We start from the raw sequence: 25,111 nt of genomic DNA on the forward strand, positions 1-25,111 counted from the left end.
TTTGGGATGTAAAGATGTGGTTGTTTATACTCATCTCATCTTGTAACAATCTATTCAGGTTGAGTGTCCTGAAAGCTCGGATCAGTCTCACCTTTCCTCCAGCTCAGATCCTCCGAGTGCTCTCACATCAGCAGTCAGGGGGTCTTCCTCATACCCACCCACCAGCAGCGTAAACCCAACCATCGTGCTGCTGCAGCACAGCGGAGGTAAAGGCCAATCTACTCAAAATATACATCTAGCAGATGTTAGATATCTGTTGAAGCAAACATAACACAAAGTTTATTGTCAGAATTCATTGTGATATTTGATATGCGTATCGGCGTTAATTTGTCATTTTGCTGTCCAGTATTCTGATGTTTTTGTTATTTATATGGTAGCTAATAATACAGTAGATATACTGTGTAGTTACGCAAATGGAGCATTTAATCAATATTAAATGAATACAGAATTGTAGCTTTGAGGGCTGTGTCCTATCAATCATATTGTATCAGCATCAAATAGTTAGAAAATCACACTTCAAGTAGGTAACTGTTCACCACACGTCAGTCAAAGAGGCATATTAAAGACCCAACGATTAATCAGACCAATAGGAGTCTGGTGGTAAGCTACAGGGGCCAGATTCATGAAAGCTTTCTTAATAAAAAAATGGTGAAGGTTCTTAAAACAAACACTCAGTGCAGTTCAATGCAGTTCTTATATAAAATCTTAATGTTCTCAAATATTCTCTTAAGAAATTCTTAATTATTGTCTTAGGTTTTCTTATGTTGGCCACGTTGCATTTTACCATGTACCATAAACAACACAAGGTACATTTTGAATTTGTATTAGCTGTTATTGCTGTTATTTAGTTTAATCCACAGAGAGGACAGCAAAAGGGAGGGTTAAACATCAAACCAAGCTTTTAAAAAATTTGTGCAAACAAGAACTAAAAGTAATGGTGGAAGAAATAGTCAACGGGAAAAAGTTCTCATTGAAAAATATGATAATTGTGGGCTGACGGGCGAGGATGGGCAGGAGTAGCGGTAGGTGGTGTCCGTGTTAAATTTAGATGCTGACCTTGTTAACTCTTATAGCCATGTGTGACAAGTGACAAGACAAGTGTGTAAGCTTAAAAAAACAATTAACAATATAATATTTTCAAGAATACCACTTGTTCTGAGAATTATTCTAAGAAAACTTAGATGATGTTAAGAAATGATGTTAAGAAATAACACACATTTAAGAAGTTTTTTTTTCTTAAGACCCTTTCGTGAATCCAGATTGGTCTGTATTAGTTGTGGTTTTATTCTGAGTGTGACAGTGTGCAGTGTTGGTTTGCAGACGCTGCAGTGGAGCAGAGCAGAGTGTGTGATCAGAGCTCCACTCAGAACCAGCTCAGGCCACAACCTGAAGGCCCTAACAGCCCCTCCGGCCAGATGGAGGGCAAGAGAATGAGGATGACCATGCACTCACCGTGCCCTGCCCCACCAGAGAAGCCTATAGTCCCTGTACGGGTAAGAGAGAAGAGGGCTTTTGCCGGCATGTAATGCTTCAGTAGGGATGAGTTTTCAGTTCAGGTTTATCAAACCTTTTGAAGTCATCAGAGATGTGAAGTATTTCTCATAACACACTGGATTTGTTTGTTTGCTTTTTTCCCCAGTAGCGCTTTGTTCGATACGTGCTGGATGGCCAGGTTTACCTGTACACTACCCTTCGCAAATTTGGAATAACTTGTGATAATAATAGTTTTTACATCATTCAGAATAGATGTTCACAGAGGTCATCAAAATGCATTCATCACTTGAGTGGTTTGATGTGAAATGGTTGGTTGTAGAGTAACTGACTGATTTCTTTACAGAGGTGGTGATAGGAACCAGGTGTCAACACAAATATAGCCATTTTATTTACTATCTTAAACCTAAACCGCCACTGAACTTTTGTGTCTTCTGTGGTTTTTAGATGTAGTGGAAAATCTTAAAAAATAAATTTTATTCAGTAGCTATTTTACCTCATGGTGCACTCCATGTATCTCCTTGTATTTACACCATGAATGTACTTTACGAATGATGTTTTAGGTCATAAAAAACTATTGTAAAATAGTGTCACGGACACTTTAGGCGGCTTATTCATAACCATTTCTTTTAAGAACTCTGAGAGAGCTTTTAGAGGTGGATGCCTGCTGCCTTTCACCCATTCTGGCTTGTTAAGTTTCTCTACACCATTTCACATCAAGCCACTCTGAATGACTTTGTTTACATCTTAACCTAAAATTATGCAGAATTCTTGAAAATGAATGGAATTACCTTATAATTTTATTAGATATTTTATCAGAACTTGTTTGTTGAGAATTTTAGCAGAATTTTTAAGTGATAGTAGACCTGCTGTGGTGGTGACCTTCATACCCTTATGTCCAGTTCAGGTTGTAATTTTGATACCACCAGGTGTATGTGTGACCCTCATTGCATAATGTTTTACAGAATACAGAGAAGTCCAAGGACTGGTACAAAAACATGTTCAAACAAATCCACAGAGTCCCAGGTAAACAGCTCTTCCCATGACCATGACTGCTGCTTTTTTTTTCCCATGTACCGTTGTGTATTGAGTGAGATCAGACTTGTACTGCATCTGTTTCTTTGTGTGCATTCATGCTGTTCAGTGTGTGTTCTGTCTGTCATCCACCTTATTCAGAGGCTGTTGAGGAAAACCCATACCGTCCCACCTACATATTCCCTGAGAGCAATGACAGGCCACTGAAAACCAGAGGTACCACTAGTTAAAGTCAGCCTCATCTGCTCATCCTAAACTCTCCTTCACATGCAGTTTTGTCAGAGTTTTGTCTCATGGCTTTCCAGTTTCAGCCACAGTGCAACTTTTTTCAGTTCTGTTGTCTTCTGTTGCATGTGTTCCAGCACAGAAATGGGAAAAGCATTTCCCAGGACATTCTTGTACTGGTGGCTTAATTTAAGTAGCCTCTCCCCCTGCCAGTGAATTTGTCAATGCAAACCTATACTTATCAGCACTGATAAACATTGCCTTTGTATTATTGTTTTCTTGCTTTACATTGTACTGTACACTGTCAGCACTCTATCCTAAAAAGTCACTGAAATTTGCCACAGGAAAAAAATTGGCATTATTGCTCTTGCTAGGCAGAAGGAGGCGAGATGGCACTGTTGACTTTAATGTTGACCTCGTCTGTAGGTCTGAAGTTTTGCATGGCTCCTCCTTGCGGACACAGCCTTTCAAGTCTGATCAAAAACCGATGCTGTATATGGAATCCATTGTGAATAATGCCCACTCCTGTCAATCAAATGACATTTCAATTATTGATCAAAACATAAGTCTGTCAAGTTTTAATTACTAAAGGCTTCCAAGGAGACCGCTGTATTTAAAAGTCATTCATTGATTATTGCTTCCATTCCTAGAGCTCTAATGCATATGGAGTGCTTTAGATAGCTCTGCTTTTAGTGAAGCATTCTGTTAAATTATTGAAACAGGACAGACCTAATGGATTCAGAGTAACTGTTGCACTCTAAACAAAGTAAAGTAAGTGAACTGAATGTGTGTCTGAAGTGGCATGCAGCGGTAGGATATGCACTGGTCTGCATTCCTCTGGTGCAGATTTATGAAGTGTCTTGTTTGACTTTGCTGATACTGTCTCCCATCTTCACAGCCTTTAAGGAAATATAATGTTTTTAAAACCTTGCTTATATTAAATGAAATCATTTCATGTTATGTGTAAGTAGTGTTAGAATTTAGAAACAGAGAATTAACTCTCCAGCCTATACAGCCTGTACTTTGAAAGTAAGCTGCAAAAATGGCCTGTTTTGAAATCATTGTTTCTGTAATGTCATGAAATCCATCACACTTCCATACGTCTTCCTATTCAGTCTAAAGCAGTTTAGCCCTGCTCTTTTACACTGAAGTTGCGAGGAGTGTTTCAGGAGTGCCTGGACTGCTTTTTGAATAGGATGCTGTACAGGGCAGCCAATCAGAACAGAGCTCATTTACATATATCATACACAGTAACAAAACAGCCCGTTTTAAGTCATTGAAAAAATGAGTGAATTTAGATTTTTCTGGTTTTGGTCAATAAACCTACGAACTTGTGCACACAGAAAGTGGACCCCAGTGAAAGAAATATAGGATATGAGCCTTTTAAACCAAACAGGGCAAACATGCCCACAGCACTTTCTTATTAACATCCAGGCAAGGCAGTGCTTGTTGCAGACCATCACTGCTGCAGGAGTGCCATCTGCTGGCTGGACTGGACTTGAAATATAAGAGCTGCATCCTGTAGGTGCTGATTAGCTGCTAATGACTGCTACATGCCATGCTAATCCATGCCGTTTCCACCTACTGTAAATTAGGTGCACTGTATATGTATTCTGCATACGATTGAGCTTTAGTGGATATGTGAGATGTTGCTTTCAGGCCTGTTAACAAATAATTGTGAAACATGATATCTTTTTTGTGGTGTTATTTTTTTGTAATCACATAAATGAGCAATAATTGACACCTTTCTTTCTCAGTGTTTCTATTAAAATCACCACAGCTACTCAGCACTTAATTGAATAGTAGAAAGAAACTGGAGGCAGTGATTCTAATTGATCTTCGTCTCTTTTTCAGATGAAAGCCCTTCACATGGTGTTGATGGTGAGTGTGCTGTGTTTACCTGTGTAGCCCAAAGGATAACATGCAGTCTGGATGGCAGGCTGATGGCCAGAGTGGAGAAAGTCATTACTTAAACGGCCCATGTCTGTTTTGAATTGTACTTTTTGTAATGTCCTGAAAATTAACGCATTTACGTATATTCACCTATTCAGCTTATAGGATAGCCCCATCTGTTTACGTTAAAATTAAAAGGATTGTTTCAACCTGTATTGTGTTTTGAATGAGGCACATACACTCTCAGAAAAAAGGTATGAAACTGTCACTGGGCCAGTACCTTTAGTTAAGGAACATAACTGTACCATAAGTTGTATTGACTCCACACTCCCCATCTTATCTCCAAGCTTTTTATTTTTCTGTTTTAAAAAATGAGGTTATGAAAAGATACAAATACGTACTTTTCACATGGGAAAAAATATTTAAGGCACACAACTGAACCTTAAAACCACTGTTGTAACTTTGTACATTTACACTGTTTGTACTTTAATAAAAAAGTATACCTGCACAGTACCCTTATTAACAGTGTATAGGGCAGCCAGTCAGAACATACATTATTTGCATATATCACTTGTAAAGGTCCAGTAACAAAAAAGACCAGTTTAATCCTGAAGGATAAACAGAGGTTGGAAAATAGTCATGTAAGAATAAATTTTGAATGTTATTTGTACAATAACCTACACACTTGTCTTTATACATTATACACTTTGGCAGAACCCAAGGGGGAAAAAATGCAGAAAAAATAGGGTTTAATGATGCAGCTGTCATCTGGTGATCTAAATCTAGGTATTTGTATTCGCGTATTTGTTGAGTGTGAGTCTTTTGATTATTGTGTCTTATTTTCCAGGACGAAGTGTTCCACGGTCTAAAAGTGCAGTGGATATGGGCACTTCCCAATCAGGCCGAAGGGTCCCTGTGCCAACTCGAACGTCTTCGCTGCGGCCAGAGAGGTTCGTCCTTCTAGACCAAGACCTTGTTTACAAGTTTTCTCTTCTGGAGAAAGTTGAATTTCATGCCACCGTTGTTGTGTCCATAACATACCAATAAAGACAAGAACAGCTCATTTAAAAAGCAAACCAAAGTAGAAGCATGAACAGGCATTTAAAGTATTCATAAAAACCACAATGAAGCTGTTACACGGGAACACTTCTGTGCTTCATTTGCATGATGTGAAGGTAGCTATTTTATTCTATTAAGCTCTGTTCTCAGAGAAATCAGAGCTATGAAGCCATAAGCCTCAGTGAGAAGGATGCTCAACCATAACTTGCCCTTGTTGGTCGCCATGGCAACTCTCCTCCTCACGCAGGATTGGCCCTCTCTTCTGTGCTTCCCTGCAGGAGTGAGTGGGAGCCCCCTGACAAGAAAGTAGACACCAGGAAGTACCGGGCCGAGCCCAGAAGCATATTCGACTACGAGCCGGGGAAGTCTTCCGTCCTGAGGGTGGAGAGACCGGTACGATGCTTCTGTGTCCGTGCATGTCGTACGTGTGCTCGACCTGGTGGGGGAGTGTGTGTGCATGCTGTGTGACGCTATGAGAGCTGATGTTTTTGCCTGATTTGCTTACAAGGGCAGTGCACACGGCCGCGTCCACACAGGTTGAGGCCGTTCCCCAGTCCTATCAGTAATCTTGTTTGAATGAGTCACGACCTTGTCAGCTACAGGGATGTGGTTTATGCTTTGGTAGCCGTTTCTAAAAGTCTTAACCCCTTGAACTCTGGGCTTGTTATTAATCTCATTCAGTAATGACCATGAATTATTCAGTAACCACTATGGCCACTAGGGCTGCACAAAATCATTTGTTAACTGTAATCTCAGCATCAGCCTTTACAATATTGATATTGTAGAGGCCTACAATATGTAAATTAGCCTAGCCATTATCAAAAATATTTAATTGCAGTGAGAATCCTGACCAGTCACAGTGCTTTTGAGGAATCAAGGCACTCGCATGATTATTTAGGTTAAATACTACAAGGAAGGTTTTAACCATGTTACATAGTGTCCACAATTTATATTTTTATTATTTTTGCAACAAAAAATCTTGTAGCCACAAAAGTCAGAAATGGACTTCTGGACTTTTCAACAGGTCCTTTAGAGTTGAAAGGGTTAATTGCCTCCAGTGGGTTACATGAACAAGTCAAATAAGATTCATACATTACTTTTGATGTGTTTTTGTTCAGATCTGCACAAACCACTGTGGCTTTTCCCAACAACCCTTATTCTGTGTTTAAGAAAGGATTCTGCAGACATAAAATTACACTTTATTCAGCGCTGAGGGAAATCATGAATAAATAATGCAGAGGAGGCGTAGTAGGGGAGTCAGCTTTCTGTGAAAACGAGCACCTCCCTCCCTGAGCTTGCCAGGGCTTTTGTGCATTTTTTAGGCTGTGCTTTCTGCCATTCAGGCCTTTGCAAGCGTGACTCAGAGTGCGAATGGATGTTTTTATGTAATACCTCTGATGACATAGAGCTGCAATAAGAGTTTCTTTCTGGAGACAGTACAACACAAGTCTTTCACAACACAGCTCTGAGTCTCTTCATTCACAGTGCTCACATTAGAGGCAGAGAAAGAGCCTTTGAGGTTCTTTAGTGTCTAATTATCAGAAAGGTAATTATAATGGCTTCTGGTCAGCTTCTATCTAGGGCACAACACAGTCTTTTCTGTTTTCTTTAATAATGCGGCTCTGAACAGCGCAGAAAAGTGCCATAGTTGCACTAAAAGTGCCAAACAGTGTATTTTAATCAAAGAAGCAACACCAAAAAAGATTTTTGATGCACTTTGTGAGAACAGATGTATGCTTAGTACTCATATCTTTCTAATTGCCTACATAGTGTAAACTCCATAAGGAGTTTTCAAAGGGCCTCTTTCCGTCACTACTGTATTGTCTAAAGAAGCAATTCATTTCCTGTTTCCTGTTCTCATGGCTACTGACAGAAGCCAGACATTCAATCAGTTATCAAGCAGAAACCTAATCCAATTCAGCATTAGCTGTGTGAGCCTCATCTTCTTAGAAACCTTCTGCCTGGTATGATATATAAAGATCCCAGAAATAGGATCTTTCACAAGTGTCTCATTTAGAATGCATCATTCGGTTTCATGATCTTTGTATTTCTGAACTGTCCTCTTTCTCTTTCTCTTTCTTTGTCCTCCATTCCTCGTGGCCATGCCTTTGTAAACTCAGGACTTAAGCCCCGAAGATGTAGATTTAGAGAATGAACCATGGTATAGATTCTTTTCAGAGATGGAGTTTGGCAAAGCGGTAAGTTGTCCAAGTTAAAGTGACCCATATTTGAGCAAATGCATGTCATACCTTTTTAATTTGGCACCCTAAACATCCCTGCGTCTGCCTGTGAGGACAGCCTCTGCCTCTACCTGATTTCAGCTTCACCCCATCGACAAAATTCCTCATTTCATCAGCCCTGTCTCGTCCACGTTGCTTGATGTTATCTCTCACTCTCAAGGCTGAGACATTTTTGCACAGTTTGTGCAATTAGGAGGTGTGGTTTTATCAATAATCAGAATTTTAGGGTGAATGTTTAGTGAAAAATGTGTGGAAATAGCAGAAATACCTATTAGTGATCTTTGGAAATTCTGTTTGGATCTATGATAAAAATGTCTGTTTTTAAAAATTGAGAACTCCACCTCCACATTTTCATACAAACAAGTGTCCTAAACTCCAGTCCTGGAAGGCCTCATTGTTTCGCTCAGATATGTTAGAGCAGGGAAAACCCTGCAGAGATTGGTGTTTAATCCACTGTAACACAGCCCAAATGAACTTTTAAAGGAGTTGGTAATTTGCTGGTAAGTTGAATCACATGTGCTATATCAGGGAGCACAGTGTGGCTTTTCAGGATTTCAGTTTCAGACTTTACCCTCTCTCTTTTTTACTTGCCCTCTCCATTTCATTGTCTTGTCTAGTTGTATTTGGCATCACATTACAGACTTCAATCTTCTATGTATTTTAAAATGTAAAGCAAACTCTCTAGAGCAGTTTTGTTCTCTGGTGTGACGTAAGAACATCAATGTGAAAGTCGGAAACGAGAACCATTTGTCTGGAATCTTTAATTTACAGCCATGTTGGTTTTGGTTCTGTGTGCTATACTCTATGTAATAGCACTGTAATGTAATCATTAGTTTCTAGTATGCACTGTTAACTTTCATCTGTCCTTGAAGGCAGATACAGGTAAACTTTCAGGCCCAGCAAAAGCATGTTTGACATTTGAAGTCAGTGCATATGATGCAGGAGGAATGGCTGTCACTATGCAATCAGTGGCAGTGTGCCTGCGCAGTGTTGTCAGCAACTCAGCACCTGTGAGTAAATAGCAAACTGATCTGCACTTCTGCTCAAGGACACAGTACCCCCCCAAACTGATCAGGTCAGTGCAATTTTTGATAAAGGAGCTTCTGTTTACACACTGAGGTTAAACACTAAAGGAAAAAAAAAGTGTTATTCAGAAATGTCAAAGTGAGAGTTTGGCAAAAAACATAACGCCCCAAATGTAGTGACCGATATTTTAATGTCAGATGACTCCTTGCTTAGGGGAAAAGGCCTTGTTTGTATGTAGTGTATATGTGTTTGTGTGTAGGGAAGTGCTTATTTGAGGCTGCTGTAGACTGACCCTTCACAGAGTACATGGTGTGCAACCTAAGGCCACTTGTCATGTTAATCATCATCTGGTATGCCACCTCTATTATAGATGGAGGCTCCATTTTTCCTATTTAGACGTTTACACCTATTTTAGACCTCAATGACAGATGACAGAAGGAAGACAAAAGCAGCTTCTGTCAATGCAGCAGTTCATTTCATAAAGAAGTGTAGAAAAAGAAAAATGTGTGACATTATTTGGTGTCTAAAGTGTGCTTCTTTTGTTTTTTGCTCCCAAATGTAGTAATTAGTAAGATAGTATATCGATGTGTGTCAGAAACCACACAAGCATCTCTAATTGAGATTGACTCAAATAGATTGATTGAGATTGCTATAAGACACTGTAATGTGTAAGGTACAAAACTCTTATAGCTTCAGTGCAAATTTCAGATGCAAACTTAAGATGCCAAACATGCCTTACATGGGGCGAATGGCTGAATGATGCCTTGGTGCAACTGGACGGAACATTTTCCTCTTATATGCTCAGTAGTCATGAGTAATTGCAGGCCTGAGTCAGAGTCCAGCCTTCCGTATGATGTCAGAATCCTGAGGGCAGTTCTTCCCTGCAGCATGTGCCATGGTGGGAGCTTGTGAAGATTTCCCTGCACAGTCAGTGACATCATTAGCAAGTCTATACCAAATTAGTCCCACATTATGAGGAATAGTGTCAGGCTTTTTTAAGGTATCACACAACGATATGACAAAAGGAGGCACTTCAGCAGCTGTATAATTTCAAGGCACTTTAACTTTTTCCGTAACAGTTTCATACGAACAAATTATTCCAGACCAATAAAGCTGTTTTCTGTCCCTGCACTTTTTGTGTTTTCTGCTCTAACACACCCATTTTAAACCTAAGAGGGGATACGTATGAGCAGGGAAATCTACTATGTGCAGGACCACAACTAGAAAAGCCATCTTAGATGACAGCTGAGTACAGAACAGATTATTAGAACATGATTGTAAGACAATGTGCAAATAGCTTTCTGGCACAGGCACCTATGTTAACCAGCAGTCTGGTCAGTTTAAACAAATGTGACAGATTTTTAATCTCTGAAGATACCCCGCTTAGGAAGTAGCCCTTGTATATGCATGTGGAGGAGGGACTTATTTAAGAGATCTATGAACTGACCCTTACTGTAAACACCCCCCCCCCCCCCCCCCCACCCCACCACCACCAACATAGCGTGCCACCTGAGGCTACTCATCATGTTCACCATCATCTGGTATACCACCTTTATTACATATGCGGCCTGTTTTTCCCATCTTGTTGTTTGTTTACATTTGTTTTAAATCACACTGGCAGCACACAGAGGGAAGGTACAGTTTTCTGGGAGTAACGCCTTATTTTATTGAGAAGAAAAGAAAAAGCAAAATGTGTGATTTTAAGCGCCACGTTTCAGAGAGAGAGCCTTGGCTCCTATTTGTGTGTGAGGCTGCAGCATAGCACTCTGACTTACATGCTATTTATACAGCAGAAAAGTAGTAAATTTTGTTGAGTCATCTCCAACACCTGTTAGGAAACTAGCGCATGAAAACAGGCAAACATTGTTAACACAGTGTTCCCTTGACTCGCTTTGATAGTCAGAGCAAAGGAATTTATCTCCCAGATGTTGAGTGTCCAGTAGTGACTAATCTTCCATAAGAACCACATATTACATATGAAAAACATTTTAATACTAAATAATACGTGATGTCATTAACTTACAATATTAGTTGGAGGAAAAGGCCAAAGTTCAATACATGTTTATTAGATTCTCAGTTTGTTCTTTCTTTTCTTTAAAAAGTAAGATTTCAGCTATAAAGTTGGTGAAAACAAGTGTTTTTGTAGTCATGAAGATGGACTTTTAGGCTACAAGGAAAGGAGCAGCTATGTAGGCCATGGCTGTGCATGAAAAGCTGCTGAACTATGCTTGAGTTGATTCAGCACAGTATTCAGTCGATCTTCATAGACATTGCAATTCTGGTTAGTAAAAAAGACTCTTGATTGATTGTTCACCAGCTAAAAATACTTAATTTTAATCTGAATCTGTCTTTTTAAACCAACCATGGCAACAGTAATTTCCCTGTTTGGTGCTGCTGCATCCACAATTGCATGGAGAAGGAGAGGAATAGGAGAAACACTGTTTGTGCTGCCTGGTAGCAGCAGGCTGTGGTGAAAGCTCCAGAGAGAATGGCATTGGGCCTTGCCCATACTGACTTTAGCCAGTGTTAGGTCACTGCTGGCAGCACGGTCAGTCTTTGGCTTATGCAATAAGGGAGATATTACATGTTTCATAGCAGACTTAAATGTTTATCAGGGAGTAACATTCTGTTCTTATCACCTTAAATCCTAATATAGAGGGAGGATGAGGTACTCCCATCTTAGCCAAGACTCCAGACATGTAAAATGTTAGGTCGGCATTTTAAGTGATGGTTTAGTGGTTTAAATCTCAAAGGCTGCATTTTTCCTTTCATTGATTAAATTTTCATTGGCTGTAAGGTCATTGGATCTACATTTGTAGGTCCTGCAACATAGAAACTCTCATTTTAACTGTGGCTAGCTAAAGATGAAGTAAGGAATTCAGTCTGATTACATGCTGGACTTTACACCTGAAAATAGTAGCTTAAGGCTTTTTTCTGTAGTTTTATACATCGTTGTACATTTGACATTTTACCAAACTGTCATCACTTGTGATATTATTCATTTTCATCATTTTATAAACAAGAAATGTAGATTTAAGTATTGTAAATTAGACGCTAAAAGCTTTTTAGTTATTTATTCAGTATTTGATGAAAAAGAAGCTATTATAATGATAAATAATTGTACATAATCTATTATGATTATTTAATTATCTATTTACAGTTTTTTTGTGTGTATGCTTTGAGATTTGACCACCGATTTTGAAATAAGATGCATTCTGGATGTTCTGGTTCCAACAAGCTTTTTGGTCAGCAGCAATGGCTGTAGATACAGAGGAGTCAAAGTGGGTTTATATTTACTATTATTATAGCAAGGGTGGGATTACAAAGTGTGGCTTTCACTTTCTTGCTGTTTCCCCTCACTCAGTCATCATTACCGGTGCGTTTGTGCTATCTCAGTATCTAGGTGCTAGATGTGTGCTGCTTCAGATAAGGCCCTCACGCGTGCTTCCTGTTGCTGCACCAGTGCCAGGCTCACTTAACCGCTCAGGCCTTAAGACCTACAAACGCACACTGCCTTCTCCTTCACAAGTTCCACAACAGGCAGACAGGATGGGAACAGAAGGGCCATTTTCCACTGATAAAAGTAGCTTCATGTGTCAGTTACCCTTGAAGAATGAAGCTTCTGGAACATGAGGGTTTATAAATAGAAGAGTCTTTAGACCTGCCAGATTGAAATTCTAATACAAAGCTTGACATTCATGTCCAAAGGTTATTTGTGATCCTTTTTTCCCCCTAGCAACCAATGGGACATGTTGTGGTCAGGAGCATAGGGCCCATCTCTTTATCCCTTGGCTCGGGGGGAGTGGACACACGGGCCACTTTCCTCAAAAGGGATGGTCGTGATTGTGCAATCTTATTCGCAAACTACACTTGTGCTTTTATTCTGAGGTGCTCTGTTATTTTTGTACTCTGTGACCACCACTTGGGGAAAAGCAACAGAAACAGTGACCTAAAATTAGCCGACTCTAAACCATTCAAAGCACAGCAGCCCTCTACTCTTCCGTTTGGAGTTGCTGCCTGGTAATAACAGCCGCTCTCCTTATTGGCCCGGTGCATGAGCCGCCAAAGCACGACCAAATGAAAACTTCCTCTCGCATACTATTAATGTCACCTCTGTGCGGATGGCGGATATGGCTGTACGCAATGCATGCTATTCTGAAAATGCGAGTGTGTGTTCTGTGTGTGTGTGTGTGTGTGTGTGTGTGCGTCTATGCCTGTGTAATTTGGCCTGCTTCCCACACCAGCTGGTTAATTGTCTGCTGGTCTGCTCGGCTAGTAATGAGAGTGACTCAATAGCAGACAAAAGAGAGGCTACACAGAGAGACAGGAGCTGATTGGCTGAGCCGCTGACAGCCCCCTCCCAACATGGGCTCCCCTCAGAGCCCCCACTAACCCCGCCCCTTGCTTCCAGCCGCTTGTTTTCCCCCCCCTAACTTGCATGCAGGCCAAAATACTCGCTTGCTCCTCCACGCTACACTTCGTACGGAGGACCTCGGAGTTTCAGCTTTGACCTTAGGAGACCAGTCCGTGGCGTTCAGCAGCTTTGACCGACTCTAATGTGCCCTCTCCTTTTCTAACTGCCAGAGAGTTGAGCCTGTGGAGCTATCAATGACTTCTTTGTTTGGTTTGTTGCAGAGTGCCCCCTCTTTCAGCCCCTTGGAAACACCCTCCGACCTGCAGCAATAGTAAGTCCATATTCTGCGTCCTTCTTTTTCGTTATGTTTCGCATATTCATCTTCTTCGCCACCATTTTTCAGTGCTGATGTTGAATAGCTGTGTGTTCTCAGCGCTGTCACTGGGGCTGTGGAGACATCCCCTGCTTCCCCTCCTGTTTCCTGAACGCCTGTTCGCAATACCAGTACAGTCTGTCCTGTGGGTGTGTGTGTCTGAGTGGGTGTGAAGCATGTGTGTGAGCAAGGGGGTTTGCTGGAAGAGAGGGAATGGACAGTATGTGATGATTTATTCCATGCTGAAACCAGTGTCTGAAAATAAAACCTGGATGTCTTTTGTGGAAAGATAAGAGAGCGCTCCCTCCCACCCATCGCTTCCACAGAATTTCCCTCAGTCTCATCTGTCGGGGGAGTGCACTAAGGGCTTTTTATTAGACTAATGTTTTCCGTGCGACAGGGTTTTTAGGTAGCAGCCACATCACCGGGCACATTCCTACATCACATGGCTTTGTTTATGCCTATGCTGATTTATGTTGTTGTTGCTTTCATTGGGACAAATTTCAGTGAATCCTTGGTATGCCACAGTCAGTGCTTTTATGGTTTCATGGCCCAATGTTAGAAAGTTCTCCAAGCATCTTTTAAAAGCTGTGAGGAGAACATTCCATTCCTGGGTGAAAAACCTGCAGTAGTCAAGCTAGATCAATAAAGTCTACAGTTTGCTTGCCAAGATTGTTTCAAGCCTTTTTTGGTTTGAAGATTCAGTGATTGTGTTAATTTACATCAGTTATAGAAACAAAGTATCACTGTTACTTCTTACAAATCACAGAAATGTCTCTGAAATATTATTTACAAGAGGTACAGCTTTCAGCACAACGATTTTGAGAGATGTTCTGAGACTGTCTCTTAAGAATCTGTGGCATTTGGTTTTCATCTTTTGCTTTCCCTTTGATGGCAAGAGGATGTTTAGCTTTTTAAAGGCTTTATTGTTTTGTGTTTTTTTTTCTAAAGCCACATGATTCAGAGCTGTTTCCCTGTTATAAACTATGAGGCCGGCTAGCACTCTGTGCTAAACATGGTGAAAGAATGCTCCCATGGCCTCGAGACAGAAACCCTTAATTTTGCAGGAGTTTCTTTTCTCCAGACAATGCTATATTTCTGTATAGCAGACTGTTCATAAAAGTAGATTGGACCCTTACCTGTATGGAAAGTAGTTTTCCTCTGATATATGTATCTACAATGGACTGTGAGCGATATCTAATGCAAAGGTAAATCTGGTAAGATCATCTCCAATCCAGCAGCTGGTCAGCAGCCGCTCAGGTTCCCGCATTTGAAGCCCCTGGCGTCTGCTGTGACACAGATCACTGTACACAGCTTCACCGGAAAGCATCTGCATTCCAGGAGTTGTCACTAGTGTCACTTATGTGGCTGTGTCACTTTTAGTGCCTGGTGGATTACACACAACATGTAATGAGGCAGTCGTTACAAATTGGCTGACTGGAAATGCCCAGTAATTTTTACTGAACGCTGTTGCTAAAAAGTAAAACTGTATTATTTTGAGATTGTGTGGCTATAATTACTTATTTATATTGAGTTTGTTGGAGTAAAACATGCTTTGTAATTGTATTATACTTTAAATGCACATACACATATGTACATTTTGATAGGCGGATGTTATGAGGGTTTAAATTATTAGTATAACAAAATTTCCAAATGTGCAGTTCAGCCAAAATATCCAAATTATATTTACGAAATCTTCTGAAAACTGCAGCTTTGTTTTATGTTCGCAATGTAATTATGTAATCCAGACAATCTGCAATCTTTTACTACCCAGCTGGGCTTTTATGGAATAATTTAGGACGTTTTTGACCATCACAGGACAGATCTCAGAAAAGCTGTGTTTTGGACACAGTAACACCTTTGTTGAATAGTGAGTAGTTCAGGGAAATTTCAATGTGCAAAACAGTTTTACCCTGGAACATTTTAGCATGTGTCCAGCAATGAAAGGAGGGTGTGTTCAAGGGATGTGGTCTAAATATTGCGCTGATTACAGCGGGTGAATAAGCAGCCTTCAGGGAGGGAAGAGCACATGTTTGAGACCATTCACTCTAACTTAATGCTTGAAATCCTCTTCATGCCTAAAATCCCTTCCCAAATCACTTGTTGGATTATGGCCTACATGAGGCCCACTGTTTTGTTTGTTTGCAGGTTAATTATAGTATGGCTTTTTTGCCTCCAGGCATATGCTATTATTGATTTATTCTCTGTTGTGCAGCACTCTATTATTATATAAGGCATGTCACATTTTGACATATTTACCCGTTTACTGTGTGGTTTTACTACTAGGGTTGTTTATAGTTTATACCATGGTAAAATCACATTCAAAGCAGTGTGTGCTTGTGGAACTTACATCAAAAATAACATTCACTGTAAGAGTCCACATTTCTATCATGAGCTCCATGTAGGGAGATTCAGCTGTGTTTTTAAAAAGCTGTCTCTCTGGCCTTTCAGGAATGCTCTGATAAGGGTTAATGCAGCTGTTTCTGTCTCATCAATATCAAGGTGCGAGCACTCAGGCTAAGGCTGGCTGCAGACCCAAAGTGTTTCGCTTTGTATTCATGCCCAGAAAACAGTTTAGCTGTTGAAGGTCTGAAAGTAATTCCCAGCATTGCCCAGTGCTGGATATATATATAGACATTTATTTGTGATTAAATTGGAACTCCATTGATAAGGTCAACAATTTAACAGAAATGAAGGGGCGGTCATATGAACATGGTCAAGAATACTTGAAGAAACTCTCTCTATTTTCCAGACCTTTCTGAGAATCCTCTCTGTGATCCTCTTAAAGTAATAACTCACTCTGTGCTAATCAGGCTTATGGGGTGAATCTGATCATTTCCTTCTCTGTTTGTTGTCAGCTCGGCCTGCAAAGCAAGTGCTGGTGTGGCGGGGAAGGAGGGCGGCCCGGCTTCCACTGAGCATGCGGCCCCAGAATGCGACCGGCACATTTACAAGAGTGTCCTGGAGGGCGGCGACATCCCACTGCAGGGCCTGCGTGCGCTTAACAAACGCCATCCCAGCACTTCCTCTAAAGGTAGGCAGCCTTCACTCTCCGTCATGGTTAAACCTGTGGCCAGGAATACTGAATACTCAAGCTTATGAGAGTCTCTTGTGAACTAGACTTTACTGCATGTATTTCGAGTAGGGCTGCATCAGGTTTGTATGTGTTAGTGCTCACATTAATGGTCTGCTAAGCTGCAGCAGATGACTTGTCCTTTTAACCCTGCTCATCTTGTCATCAGCACATTCCTCCTGCCACAGTATCACTAGAGCAACACCAGTCATTTGTCTTCCTGTGTTCTGTTGAAGGTGCCTGTTTTTTTTTGTTGTTGTTTTTTTTTCACACTTGACACATAACAGATGTCTGGCCTGACCTTTAGTCACCTCTGTCTTCACTGGAGGCTGGCTGCTTTTGGCCAGAAGGTCCAGCCGCGCCAGACGAGGATGGTGGTCAGGGCCGGCTGGGCGTCTGTGGTACTGGCTGAAAGGGGGCTTTGGAGGCTGGCGCCCGGCTCTGTTGCTTGGGGTGTGAGGAAAGGGGCTGCCACTGTAGATAAATGCAGGGATATAGTGTTTGTGGCTGGACCTGTGGGGGTGGGATCAACATGTAGGGCATGCAGGGGTGGCCAAGCATAAGGAAGTCAGCTGTCAGACTCATGGAATGCCAGCACACATGACCTGGGGGAAGTTGGGGTGTTTTTTTTTAAGGGAGTTTGGAAGGGGGTACGCGGGGGGGGCGGTATGAGGCCTGTTTCCGCTAATAGTTAACACAGCCTGAACTTTAAGACGCAGATGTAGACGTGATATTAGTTTGTCTTGCCTAATTTAGTTGACTGTTGGCTTTTGTGATTGAGATCCATCAAAGAGATCCATTTGAGATTGATGTCCATCAAATTGTGGTTTCAAGTATTTGTGCTGTACTCTGTGATCATTTTACTGTCTATTTTACAATAAGTGTGCAATACACAATAAGTAACACATACACGTTAGGTATAAACGGAGCCATTTGGATTGTGAGGCACATCTGCAGTATGTTTCAGAAGCTCTTGTAAGGAAGTACAGACATTAGGTCAGTAGAGTTTAGGTCAGATACGTCATCAGAAAGGAATTTCCCACACACTTCCAAACTCATCTGTCTCTTGCCATCATTAGTTGACTTAAGCACTCTGTAAAAATCTGTGGATTGGAGTCAGAAGCATTCATGCCTTCTGCAGCATGTAATCTTCAGATTCTTCCCCAGGATTAGCACATATACCTGAAGGAACTGCCTTCCTCACATTTTACGCCAATGTAAATCTGAGTTTTCTTTATTTATTTTAACAGTAACCTCTGTGTCAGTGCCTTGGTGCAGACTGTGTAAGAGGTCATAGGATGACCCATGGCAGCTCAAGCTGGAAAAGACTTCAGAATAAGAAATAACCACATCTGGTCTACTTATAGACCTTGTTGCCAAGTTCCCATTGTGATTGAAGTGATGAAGTAAATATGTAAGTGAAGTAATAAGGGAAAACTTTATTTTATTTTATTTGACAGGGTCAAAAACGATATGATTTATTTCAAGTGAAACTCATTAGAAATAGCAAATACCATTGTTCCAGGACTACTGACACATTACTTCTCTATACATTTAGATCTGATGTTCTGACTGAAGGAATAGGATTTGTGTTGTATTTGCTGCAGCTTCAGTTAAGAAACTACACAACAATATGGGTTAAATAAGGAAAGAGGATGTGCTGGTTGTGTTCTAGTGTTCTCAAGGGGGACTCTGGTATTTTATAGAGGAGAACTATTCAGCTCTTTTTTTATATTTAAGATGCCAGAGATTTTCTAGTGCTCTCTGAACCAGTTAGTTCTGTTAGTTGCATAATTTAAGTAAAATGTGTTTATTTGTATCATTACATCTTTTATGATCATTGCATGACAGTTTATTTTATTTTTATGTGCTCATCATACTCCTGAAAAAGGTTAGGTATAACCAGTGGTTTAAGATATTTTACTGTAATAGTTCTGGTTTGCTCTAGATACCTTATTTCTACTGTTGTATATTCTTCAGAGAAAATTTTCTATTACTGATGAATGAAACAATGAAATGTGTTTTTGTGTTTTTAAGTTAGTTCAAGAGTAATCTAACCTGCTTTTTGTTCTGTTACCCTGCATGCCTGCCAGTGGATTATAAAGGTGGGAATGGCTGTATGATTTCACCATGCTCCTTTGTAAATAGTCGCTCAGTTCTTGCCAGTAACGCACTAGGTAATCAGAATAAGAGTAAAAAGTCTCTGTCTGCTGCCAAAGCCTGCATCCCTCAAATCCTTCCCTCCAAGTTCAAGCCTAAGCTTTCTTCTTCTGCTGATGAGGGCCAGGAAAGGAGGGCTGAGCCTGCATCTCGGCCAAAAGCGCACAGCTGCGAGGATCTGCACCAGGAGCCCTGCAGTGTATTGGGCAACGGTGATGCAACAGACAGTGATCATGGGTTAGCTTCTCACTCCAAAGCCTCCAACTGTTTGCCTGAGAGCAGGACATCTCCGAAAAATGGTCCTCTCAGTGTTGCTCTGAGGAGCACAGCGGAGTTCTCTGCCCTGTACAGGAACATGCACCACATCCAAAGGCCCAGCTCACTGGGCTCCAGCCCACATGGCAGCGTCCGCAGCCTGGCCTCTCTCTTTGAGAAGCCGGGGGACGAGCTCAGTGGTCCGGAGCGGTCAGGAAACGTTCCACGGGATGCTGTGACATTTCGGGTGATGGAGTTTGAACGCATCATTCAGCGCTCCAGTACGGCACCCACTCGCTCTGCCTCCATGCCCACCCTACCCAGTGGCCCAAGCCCAGCCCACAGTCCAGCCCCTGGATCCTGCTTCCTCCAGTCGGCTCTCTCTGCTGAGTCTTTGGTCGTGCCAGGGCCGACACAAACAGATGACTGTCCGCTAGTGCCTGTAGAGGACAAATTGTCCGGAGAGGAAGCTTCTTTCTCAGGTGGAGAAGCAGTAGAATGCATGGACCCCTCTAATCAGAACCATACCTCAAGAACTGACTCACACTCTCACACAGATGGCAAAGGAGCAGAACTGGAAAACAGCTGTGTTCAAAGTGCTGCAGCTGAGAATACTTTAAGTGGTCCGTCAGTGGCCAGCACCCCAACATCAGAGCACCATCATCACCACCATCATCATGACCATCTTCCCTTCCACCCTCTCCACCTCAAACCCAGTAAGTGTAAAGGCTCCTGTCCTGCCTCCTACACCCGCTTCACCACCATCCGCAGGCATGAGCGCCAGCAAGCCAGCAGTATCTTTGTCCCGGAAAGAAGAGCAACCCCTCCCACAAACTTATTATTGATGGGCCCAGCACCGTTTTCCTTACGTAGAACGCTGCACACTCACCAGGCCAAAAAGACTCTCTCAGCCACCAAAGCCCTGGCCGGAGACATGGCAGATGGTCGAATCTTCTCGTCCAGGCCCAAGCCTGTTATCCCTCAACGTCTTTCTTCTCTGGAGGTCCTGGAGAGGCTCAGTAACGGCGATAGCTCGCCGTGCCAAGGGAGGGAAGCCCATCAGCTCACGGACGGGGAATGCTCAGACGCCAATAAAAACCACTGTGGAGGTGGCTATGCTGCGACTCTACTGAGTCTACTCTCTCCACATTCACTCTCCGCCATGGCTGTCTGTGATCACTCATCTCCCTCTGATCCCCCTCTCCTGTCCGCTATCCCTTCACCACCAAATGACTTTACTTTCTCCATCTCAGTGGTGTGCAGTGTGTGGCCAACTTTGTGTGCTCTTGTGACAAAATGACATGATATCCATTCTACTTTGTTTGGTATGTGGCAAAGATATCACAGTCATCTCTGTTTTCAGTTGTGCTGGTTTTGTCTGAAAGTGTGTCATTTCATATCAGTAATGTGATTTATTTATATGACCTTTTTTGTGGTCAGTTTGTTTTTCACTTAAGCAATCTTAAGCAATCTTGAATGGACATTGATCTGTCAGTGCAGTCCTCAGAACTGAGCTGTGGCAACCTTCGATTCCAAATCTTTAACATTTTTGAATGTCAGCCGAATATAATAACACAGATATTAACAACTACAGCTGTTATAGAGTTTTCTGCCTTACTGAACAAAGAAAAGAGCTAATATAAATAAGATTAGTTCTTTACAAGCTTCAATCATAAAACTACACCTAATATTTAACACTATTATTTTAATGAAACACGTTCCTTGCCATGACTCATAGTTTAAAATAGCTTAATCCTGCACACCCATAGAGTTCGACTGAAATGTTTGTTTGTTTTGATCTCGTTGCACCTTATGAATACATACTGTTTTACATTTGCCATTGTGATCTCTTTGTATTATACATTTGCACACTGTAAATGTGAATGTATATTCTCACATATGTAATGTTTTATAGTTTCTAATACCTTCTTTTATTTGGACACACCATGACTAACATTCAAACATTTTTTATATAAACGGATGTTTGCAGTGCTGAATCAAGCATGGAGACCATTGTGTGTTCACATTAGTTTGGTGATCTGTTTACTTGTGTGTTCTTTCCAACTGCATTATCCATGCCAGATCCTTCATTAATTACCCTCATTAACTTTTTGGTTTATTGTTGTGTGGTGGTAGTGTTTAGACTGTGGTGAATTAGCATGAGAGTTCTCTTGATTCCGTACATTTTTTAGCCATCATGCTGAAAACGTATTCCATAAATTTTATTTTGTAAGTTACTCTTGTTTGTCTCAAACAGATTCCGAATCCTCACACCCATTAAGTCAAGGAGACCAGGGAGAAAGCACAGATGAGGTGGTCCGCAGACGCTATGGAGACAAAGAGGTACAGGTTATGTTTTGGTGTTTGTATTGAACATACTGACTGTTTTGTTAAAACATGGAAAATATTGTCCAGTTATTCTCCACATTCATTTTTTAAATGCTTGAAAATTATTCATAATATCGGACAGTGAATTTGGATAAACTGGCTGTTGTTTCAGTGCTGGAAGAACACTTTGATATAAAGGTATTGGAACCATTTGTATGTTATAATTGTATATGCATATAAAGTTGACTGTGTTGTATCAACTTTGTTAATTGTTACATTCATTTTGTGAGTGGACACAAAATGTCTTTTGTAAGCCAGGTAACATTGCTATCATGAGAAAATTTTACTTTGTCAGACTCATTTTTATAGGAGAGAACATTCTTAACACATTTCTTAACATCTGATATTGTTAATTAAATGTATGTTAGAATTTTTTTTTGTTTAGTGTTTTTGTTTTTTTTTTTCTCATTAAGCTTTCATATAGTATAAAAGGCAGCTGGCATTTTCAAATAGGTTAAAAAAGTTACATGACAGCAGCAATGTATTTCCAGAAAATTCTAGAGGAGCAGAGGCGCCTGAAGCGAGAGCAGGAAGAAGCGGATATAGCATCCCGGAGACACGCAGGCCTGGTGCTGACCCATCAGCAGTTCATCACCAATGACCGCTTTGGGGACCTGCTTACCATCAGTGACACAGAGAAAAGGAAATCTGGACCAGAGGTGACCGACTGACTGACTAATTAGCAGGATGACTTTTTTGAGGAAGTATGGCTTATATTTTCCCCAATAGGGCGTACAACCACCGTGAGACACATAGCTACATGACAGCCATGATGTATTGCTTGTATTATTTTTGACCGCATTGGTGCCGGGCATCATGTTCCAGTTTTAAGCATCTGTATGACGTATGTTTACAGAGAACACCTGCCTTGGCCCTGTTTAACTTCAAAGCAGAGACTGTAAAGTGAGTGTAATACATCATATATTTGTAGCAAGATAATTGCAAGATAATTGTGGCAAGATAATGCATAAGATGTATTGATTATTGATAATAAATCATTTAAAATGTTTATATAATATGAGAATAATACAATATTTAACTGGACTTTTCTCACTGTCAGAGAGCTGCCATTTCAAAAGGGAGATATTGTGTACATCTATCGGCAAGTGGATCAGAACTGGTATGAAGGAGAGCATCATGGTAGAGTTGGAATCTTCCCTCGCAACTACGTTGAGGTGTGCACATTTGCTTGCGCTAATATTTAGTTTTCACATGTATAAAATAAGATTTCGGTCTGGTCAGACTATATTCATCTCATGCTAATCATTCTCGTTTCTGTTTTGTGTGCTGGATTTTTCTAGCTTCTGCCCCCTACAGAAAAAGCACAGCCCAAGAAGAGCGCTCCCGTTCAAGTGCTGGAGTATGGAGAGGCCCTCGCCCGCTTTAATTTCACTGGTGACACTGCTGTTGAGATGTCTTTCAGAAAGGTAGAAATGACAGAAATCAGTGTATGGACAGTGATTAAACGGAATATTTATTTATATCATCTGTGATACGTTTTAGTTTATAATCTAGTTTAATTTTAGAAGCACAACCCCATTTCCGAAAAAGTTCGGACACTCTGCACAATGTAAATAACAACAGAATGCAATGAAATACAAATCATGTAAACCATATTTTAAAGGAAAATACTAAAATAACATATCAAATGTTGAAACTTGAGTATTTTTTGGAAAATATATATCCATTTTGGATTTGATGCCAACAACACTTTCCAAATAAGCTGAGACAGATGTTTACCACTGTGTTTCACTACCTGCCCTTTTAACCACACTCTACATGTTTGGAAATTGAGGAGACCGGTTGCTGCAGTTTTGAAAGTGAAATGTTTATTCTTGATTGATACAGGATTTCAGCTGCTCAACACTTTTGGTCTCATTTATCATATTTTTCAATTCATAATGCACCAAATTTTTTCAGTAGGTGACAGGTCTGGACTGCAGACAGGTCAGTTTAGCACCTGGACTCTTTTAATATGGAGCAGTGCTGCTGTTATACGTGCAGAGTGTGATTTGACATTGTCTTCCTGAAATAAGCAGGACCTTCCCTAAAAAATGTCATCTGGATGTGAGCATATGTTGCCAAATCATGTATGTATCATTCAGCATTGATGATGCCTTCACAGATGTGTAAGTCACCCATATGCACAAATGTACCCCTGTACTATCATGAATGCTGGCTTTTGAACTGTGCAAGCTGAGTTGTCTTTAGCCTGGACAGGTAGAGGACACCATGTCCATGATTTCCAAAAAGAATTTCAAATGTTGATTTGTGGGACCACAGGACACTTTTCCACTTTCCCTCATTCCATTTTAAATTAGCTCAGGCCCAGAGAAGGCGGCAGCATTTCTGGATTCTGTTTTAACTTGAGTTTTAATTTGCATTTGTGGAAGCAGACATTGGTTTTCAGAAGTGTTCCTGAGCTGCAGTCATTTCCACTACAGAGTCATGTCTCAGGGCCCAAAAGATCACAGCCAGCAAATACTGTATTTGGCCTTGTCCCTTGCATATAGAGATTTCTTCAGATTCTCAGAATCTGGTAATGATATTATGTACTGTAGATGATGAAAAGCAAACGTTCTATGCTGCAGTATTTCACATTGAGAAACGTTATTCTTGAATTGTTGCACTATTTGCCCACTTAGTCTTTCACAGAGAGGTGAACCCCTCCTCATCTTTACTTGTGAAAGACTCAGCCAGTCATGGTACTGATCTCTTGCTGATTTTTTTAGCGCTGCATAACTTTACCAGGCTTTTGTTGCCTCCGTCCCGACTTTTTTGGAATGTGTTGTTTGCATCAAATTCAAAATGGGCAAATATTTTTTTTAATTTCTCAGTTTCAACATTTGATATGTTGTTTTTGTACTATTTTCAATTACATATATGATTTAAATGATTTGCATATCATTGCATTTTATTTTTCTTTATATTTTGCACAGCTTCTCAACTGTTTTGGAAATGGGGTTGTACATAACTGTTACAAAGCATCTATCCTTTCCATTTCTTCTCTTGTAAGAATGTGTATGTTTGGAGACATATATTGTATATACATATATTAGGGTTGTTAAACAGTTAAAATAATTAATGATGATTGCCTACATCTGTGTAGATAATTGCAGTTCATCACATTCCCCCACTTCTTGCACAAAATGTTCCTTAAAGAGTTATTTTTCAATTTAAAATTAGTGCATTTGATTATGATTTTATTAATTTCAGTAATATTCAGCAATAACATTTTTATTGTGTGAACATGGAATTTACACAAACCAAACATAAAACTCACATAAACGTGAAGTGAACATGATAGTAGGGTGGATACTGTTTCCTGTGTTTATCACTAATGTCCATTGAGAGCAAGAGTGGTAGTAGTTTTGGTTTTATCAGGCGAGCGCTCAGGGACTTTGCCATTTAAAAGCTCTATTTAAAATGAGAAATCTATAGCTGCTGGAGTAAAAAAACAAACAAACAGCATTTGGCCTAAGACTCAAAAGTCTGTTCTTTTCTGTTTAAGTACTATTTCTCTTTTAGAGGCTGTTTTA

The 25,111-nt window shown here is 40.6% G+C and overlaps 1 protein-coding gene across 6 annotated transcripts in view; it reads left to right on the forward strand.

Annotated features, from left to right (window-relative positions):
* Positions 1 to 25,111, forward strand: part of LOC108443736 (sorbin and SH3 domain-containing protein 1) — a 48,909-nt gene that overhangs the window by 18,050 nt on the left and 5,748 nt on the right. For 4 of the 6 annotated variants that reach the window (XM_037538895.1, XM_017724579.2, XM_037538898.1 and 1 more), the window contains exons 6-21: positions 59 to 206; positions 1,321 to 1,493; positions 2,457 to 2,517; positions 2,668 to 2,742; positions 4,606 to 4,632; positions 5,492 to 5,594; positions 5,982 to 6,096; positions 7,824 to 7,901; positions 13,605 to 13,654; positions 16,555 to 16,730; positions 18,863 to 20,293; positions 21,442 to 21,527; positions 22,064 to 22,231; positions 22,429 to 22,475; positions 22,633 to 22,747; positions 22,874 to 22,999. In XM_037538895.1, the coding sequence (XP_037394792.1) occupies positions 59 to 206; positions 1,321 to 1,493; positions 2,457 to 2,517; positions 2,668 to 2,742; positions 4,606 to 4,632; positions 5,492 to 5,594; positions 5,982 to 6,096; positions 7,824 to 7,901; positions 13,605 to 13,654; positions 16,555 to 16,730; positions 18,863 to 20,293; positions 21,442 to 21,527; positions 22,064 to 22,231; positions 22,429 to 22,475; positions 22,633 to 22,747; positions 22,874 to 22,999 (2,979 nt within the window). The remainder of the gene's footprint in view (positions 1 to 58; positions 207 to 1,320; positions 1,494 to 2,456; positions 2,518 to 2,667; positions 2,743 to 4,605; positions 4,633 to 5,491; positions 5,595 to 5,981; positions 6,097 to 7,823; positions 7,902 to 13,604; positions 13,655 to 16,554; positions 16,731 to 18,862; positions 20,294 to 21,441; positions 21,528 to 22,063; positions 22,232 to 22,428; positions 22,476 to 22,632; positions 22,748 to 22,873; positions 23,000 to 25,111) is intronic. The other 2 variants (XM_037538899.1, XM_037538897.1) reach the window with 2 other exon arrangements.

Source organism: Pygocentrus nattereri, chromosome 5, assembly GCF_015220715.1.
Source record: "Pygocentrus nattereri isolate fPygNat1 chromosome 5, fPygNat1.pri, whole genome shotgun sequence".
Lineage (NCBI taxonomy): Eukaryota > Metazoa > Chordata > Actinopteri > Characiformes > Serrasalmidae > Pygocentrus > Pygocentrus nattereri.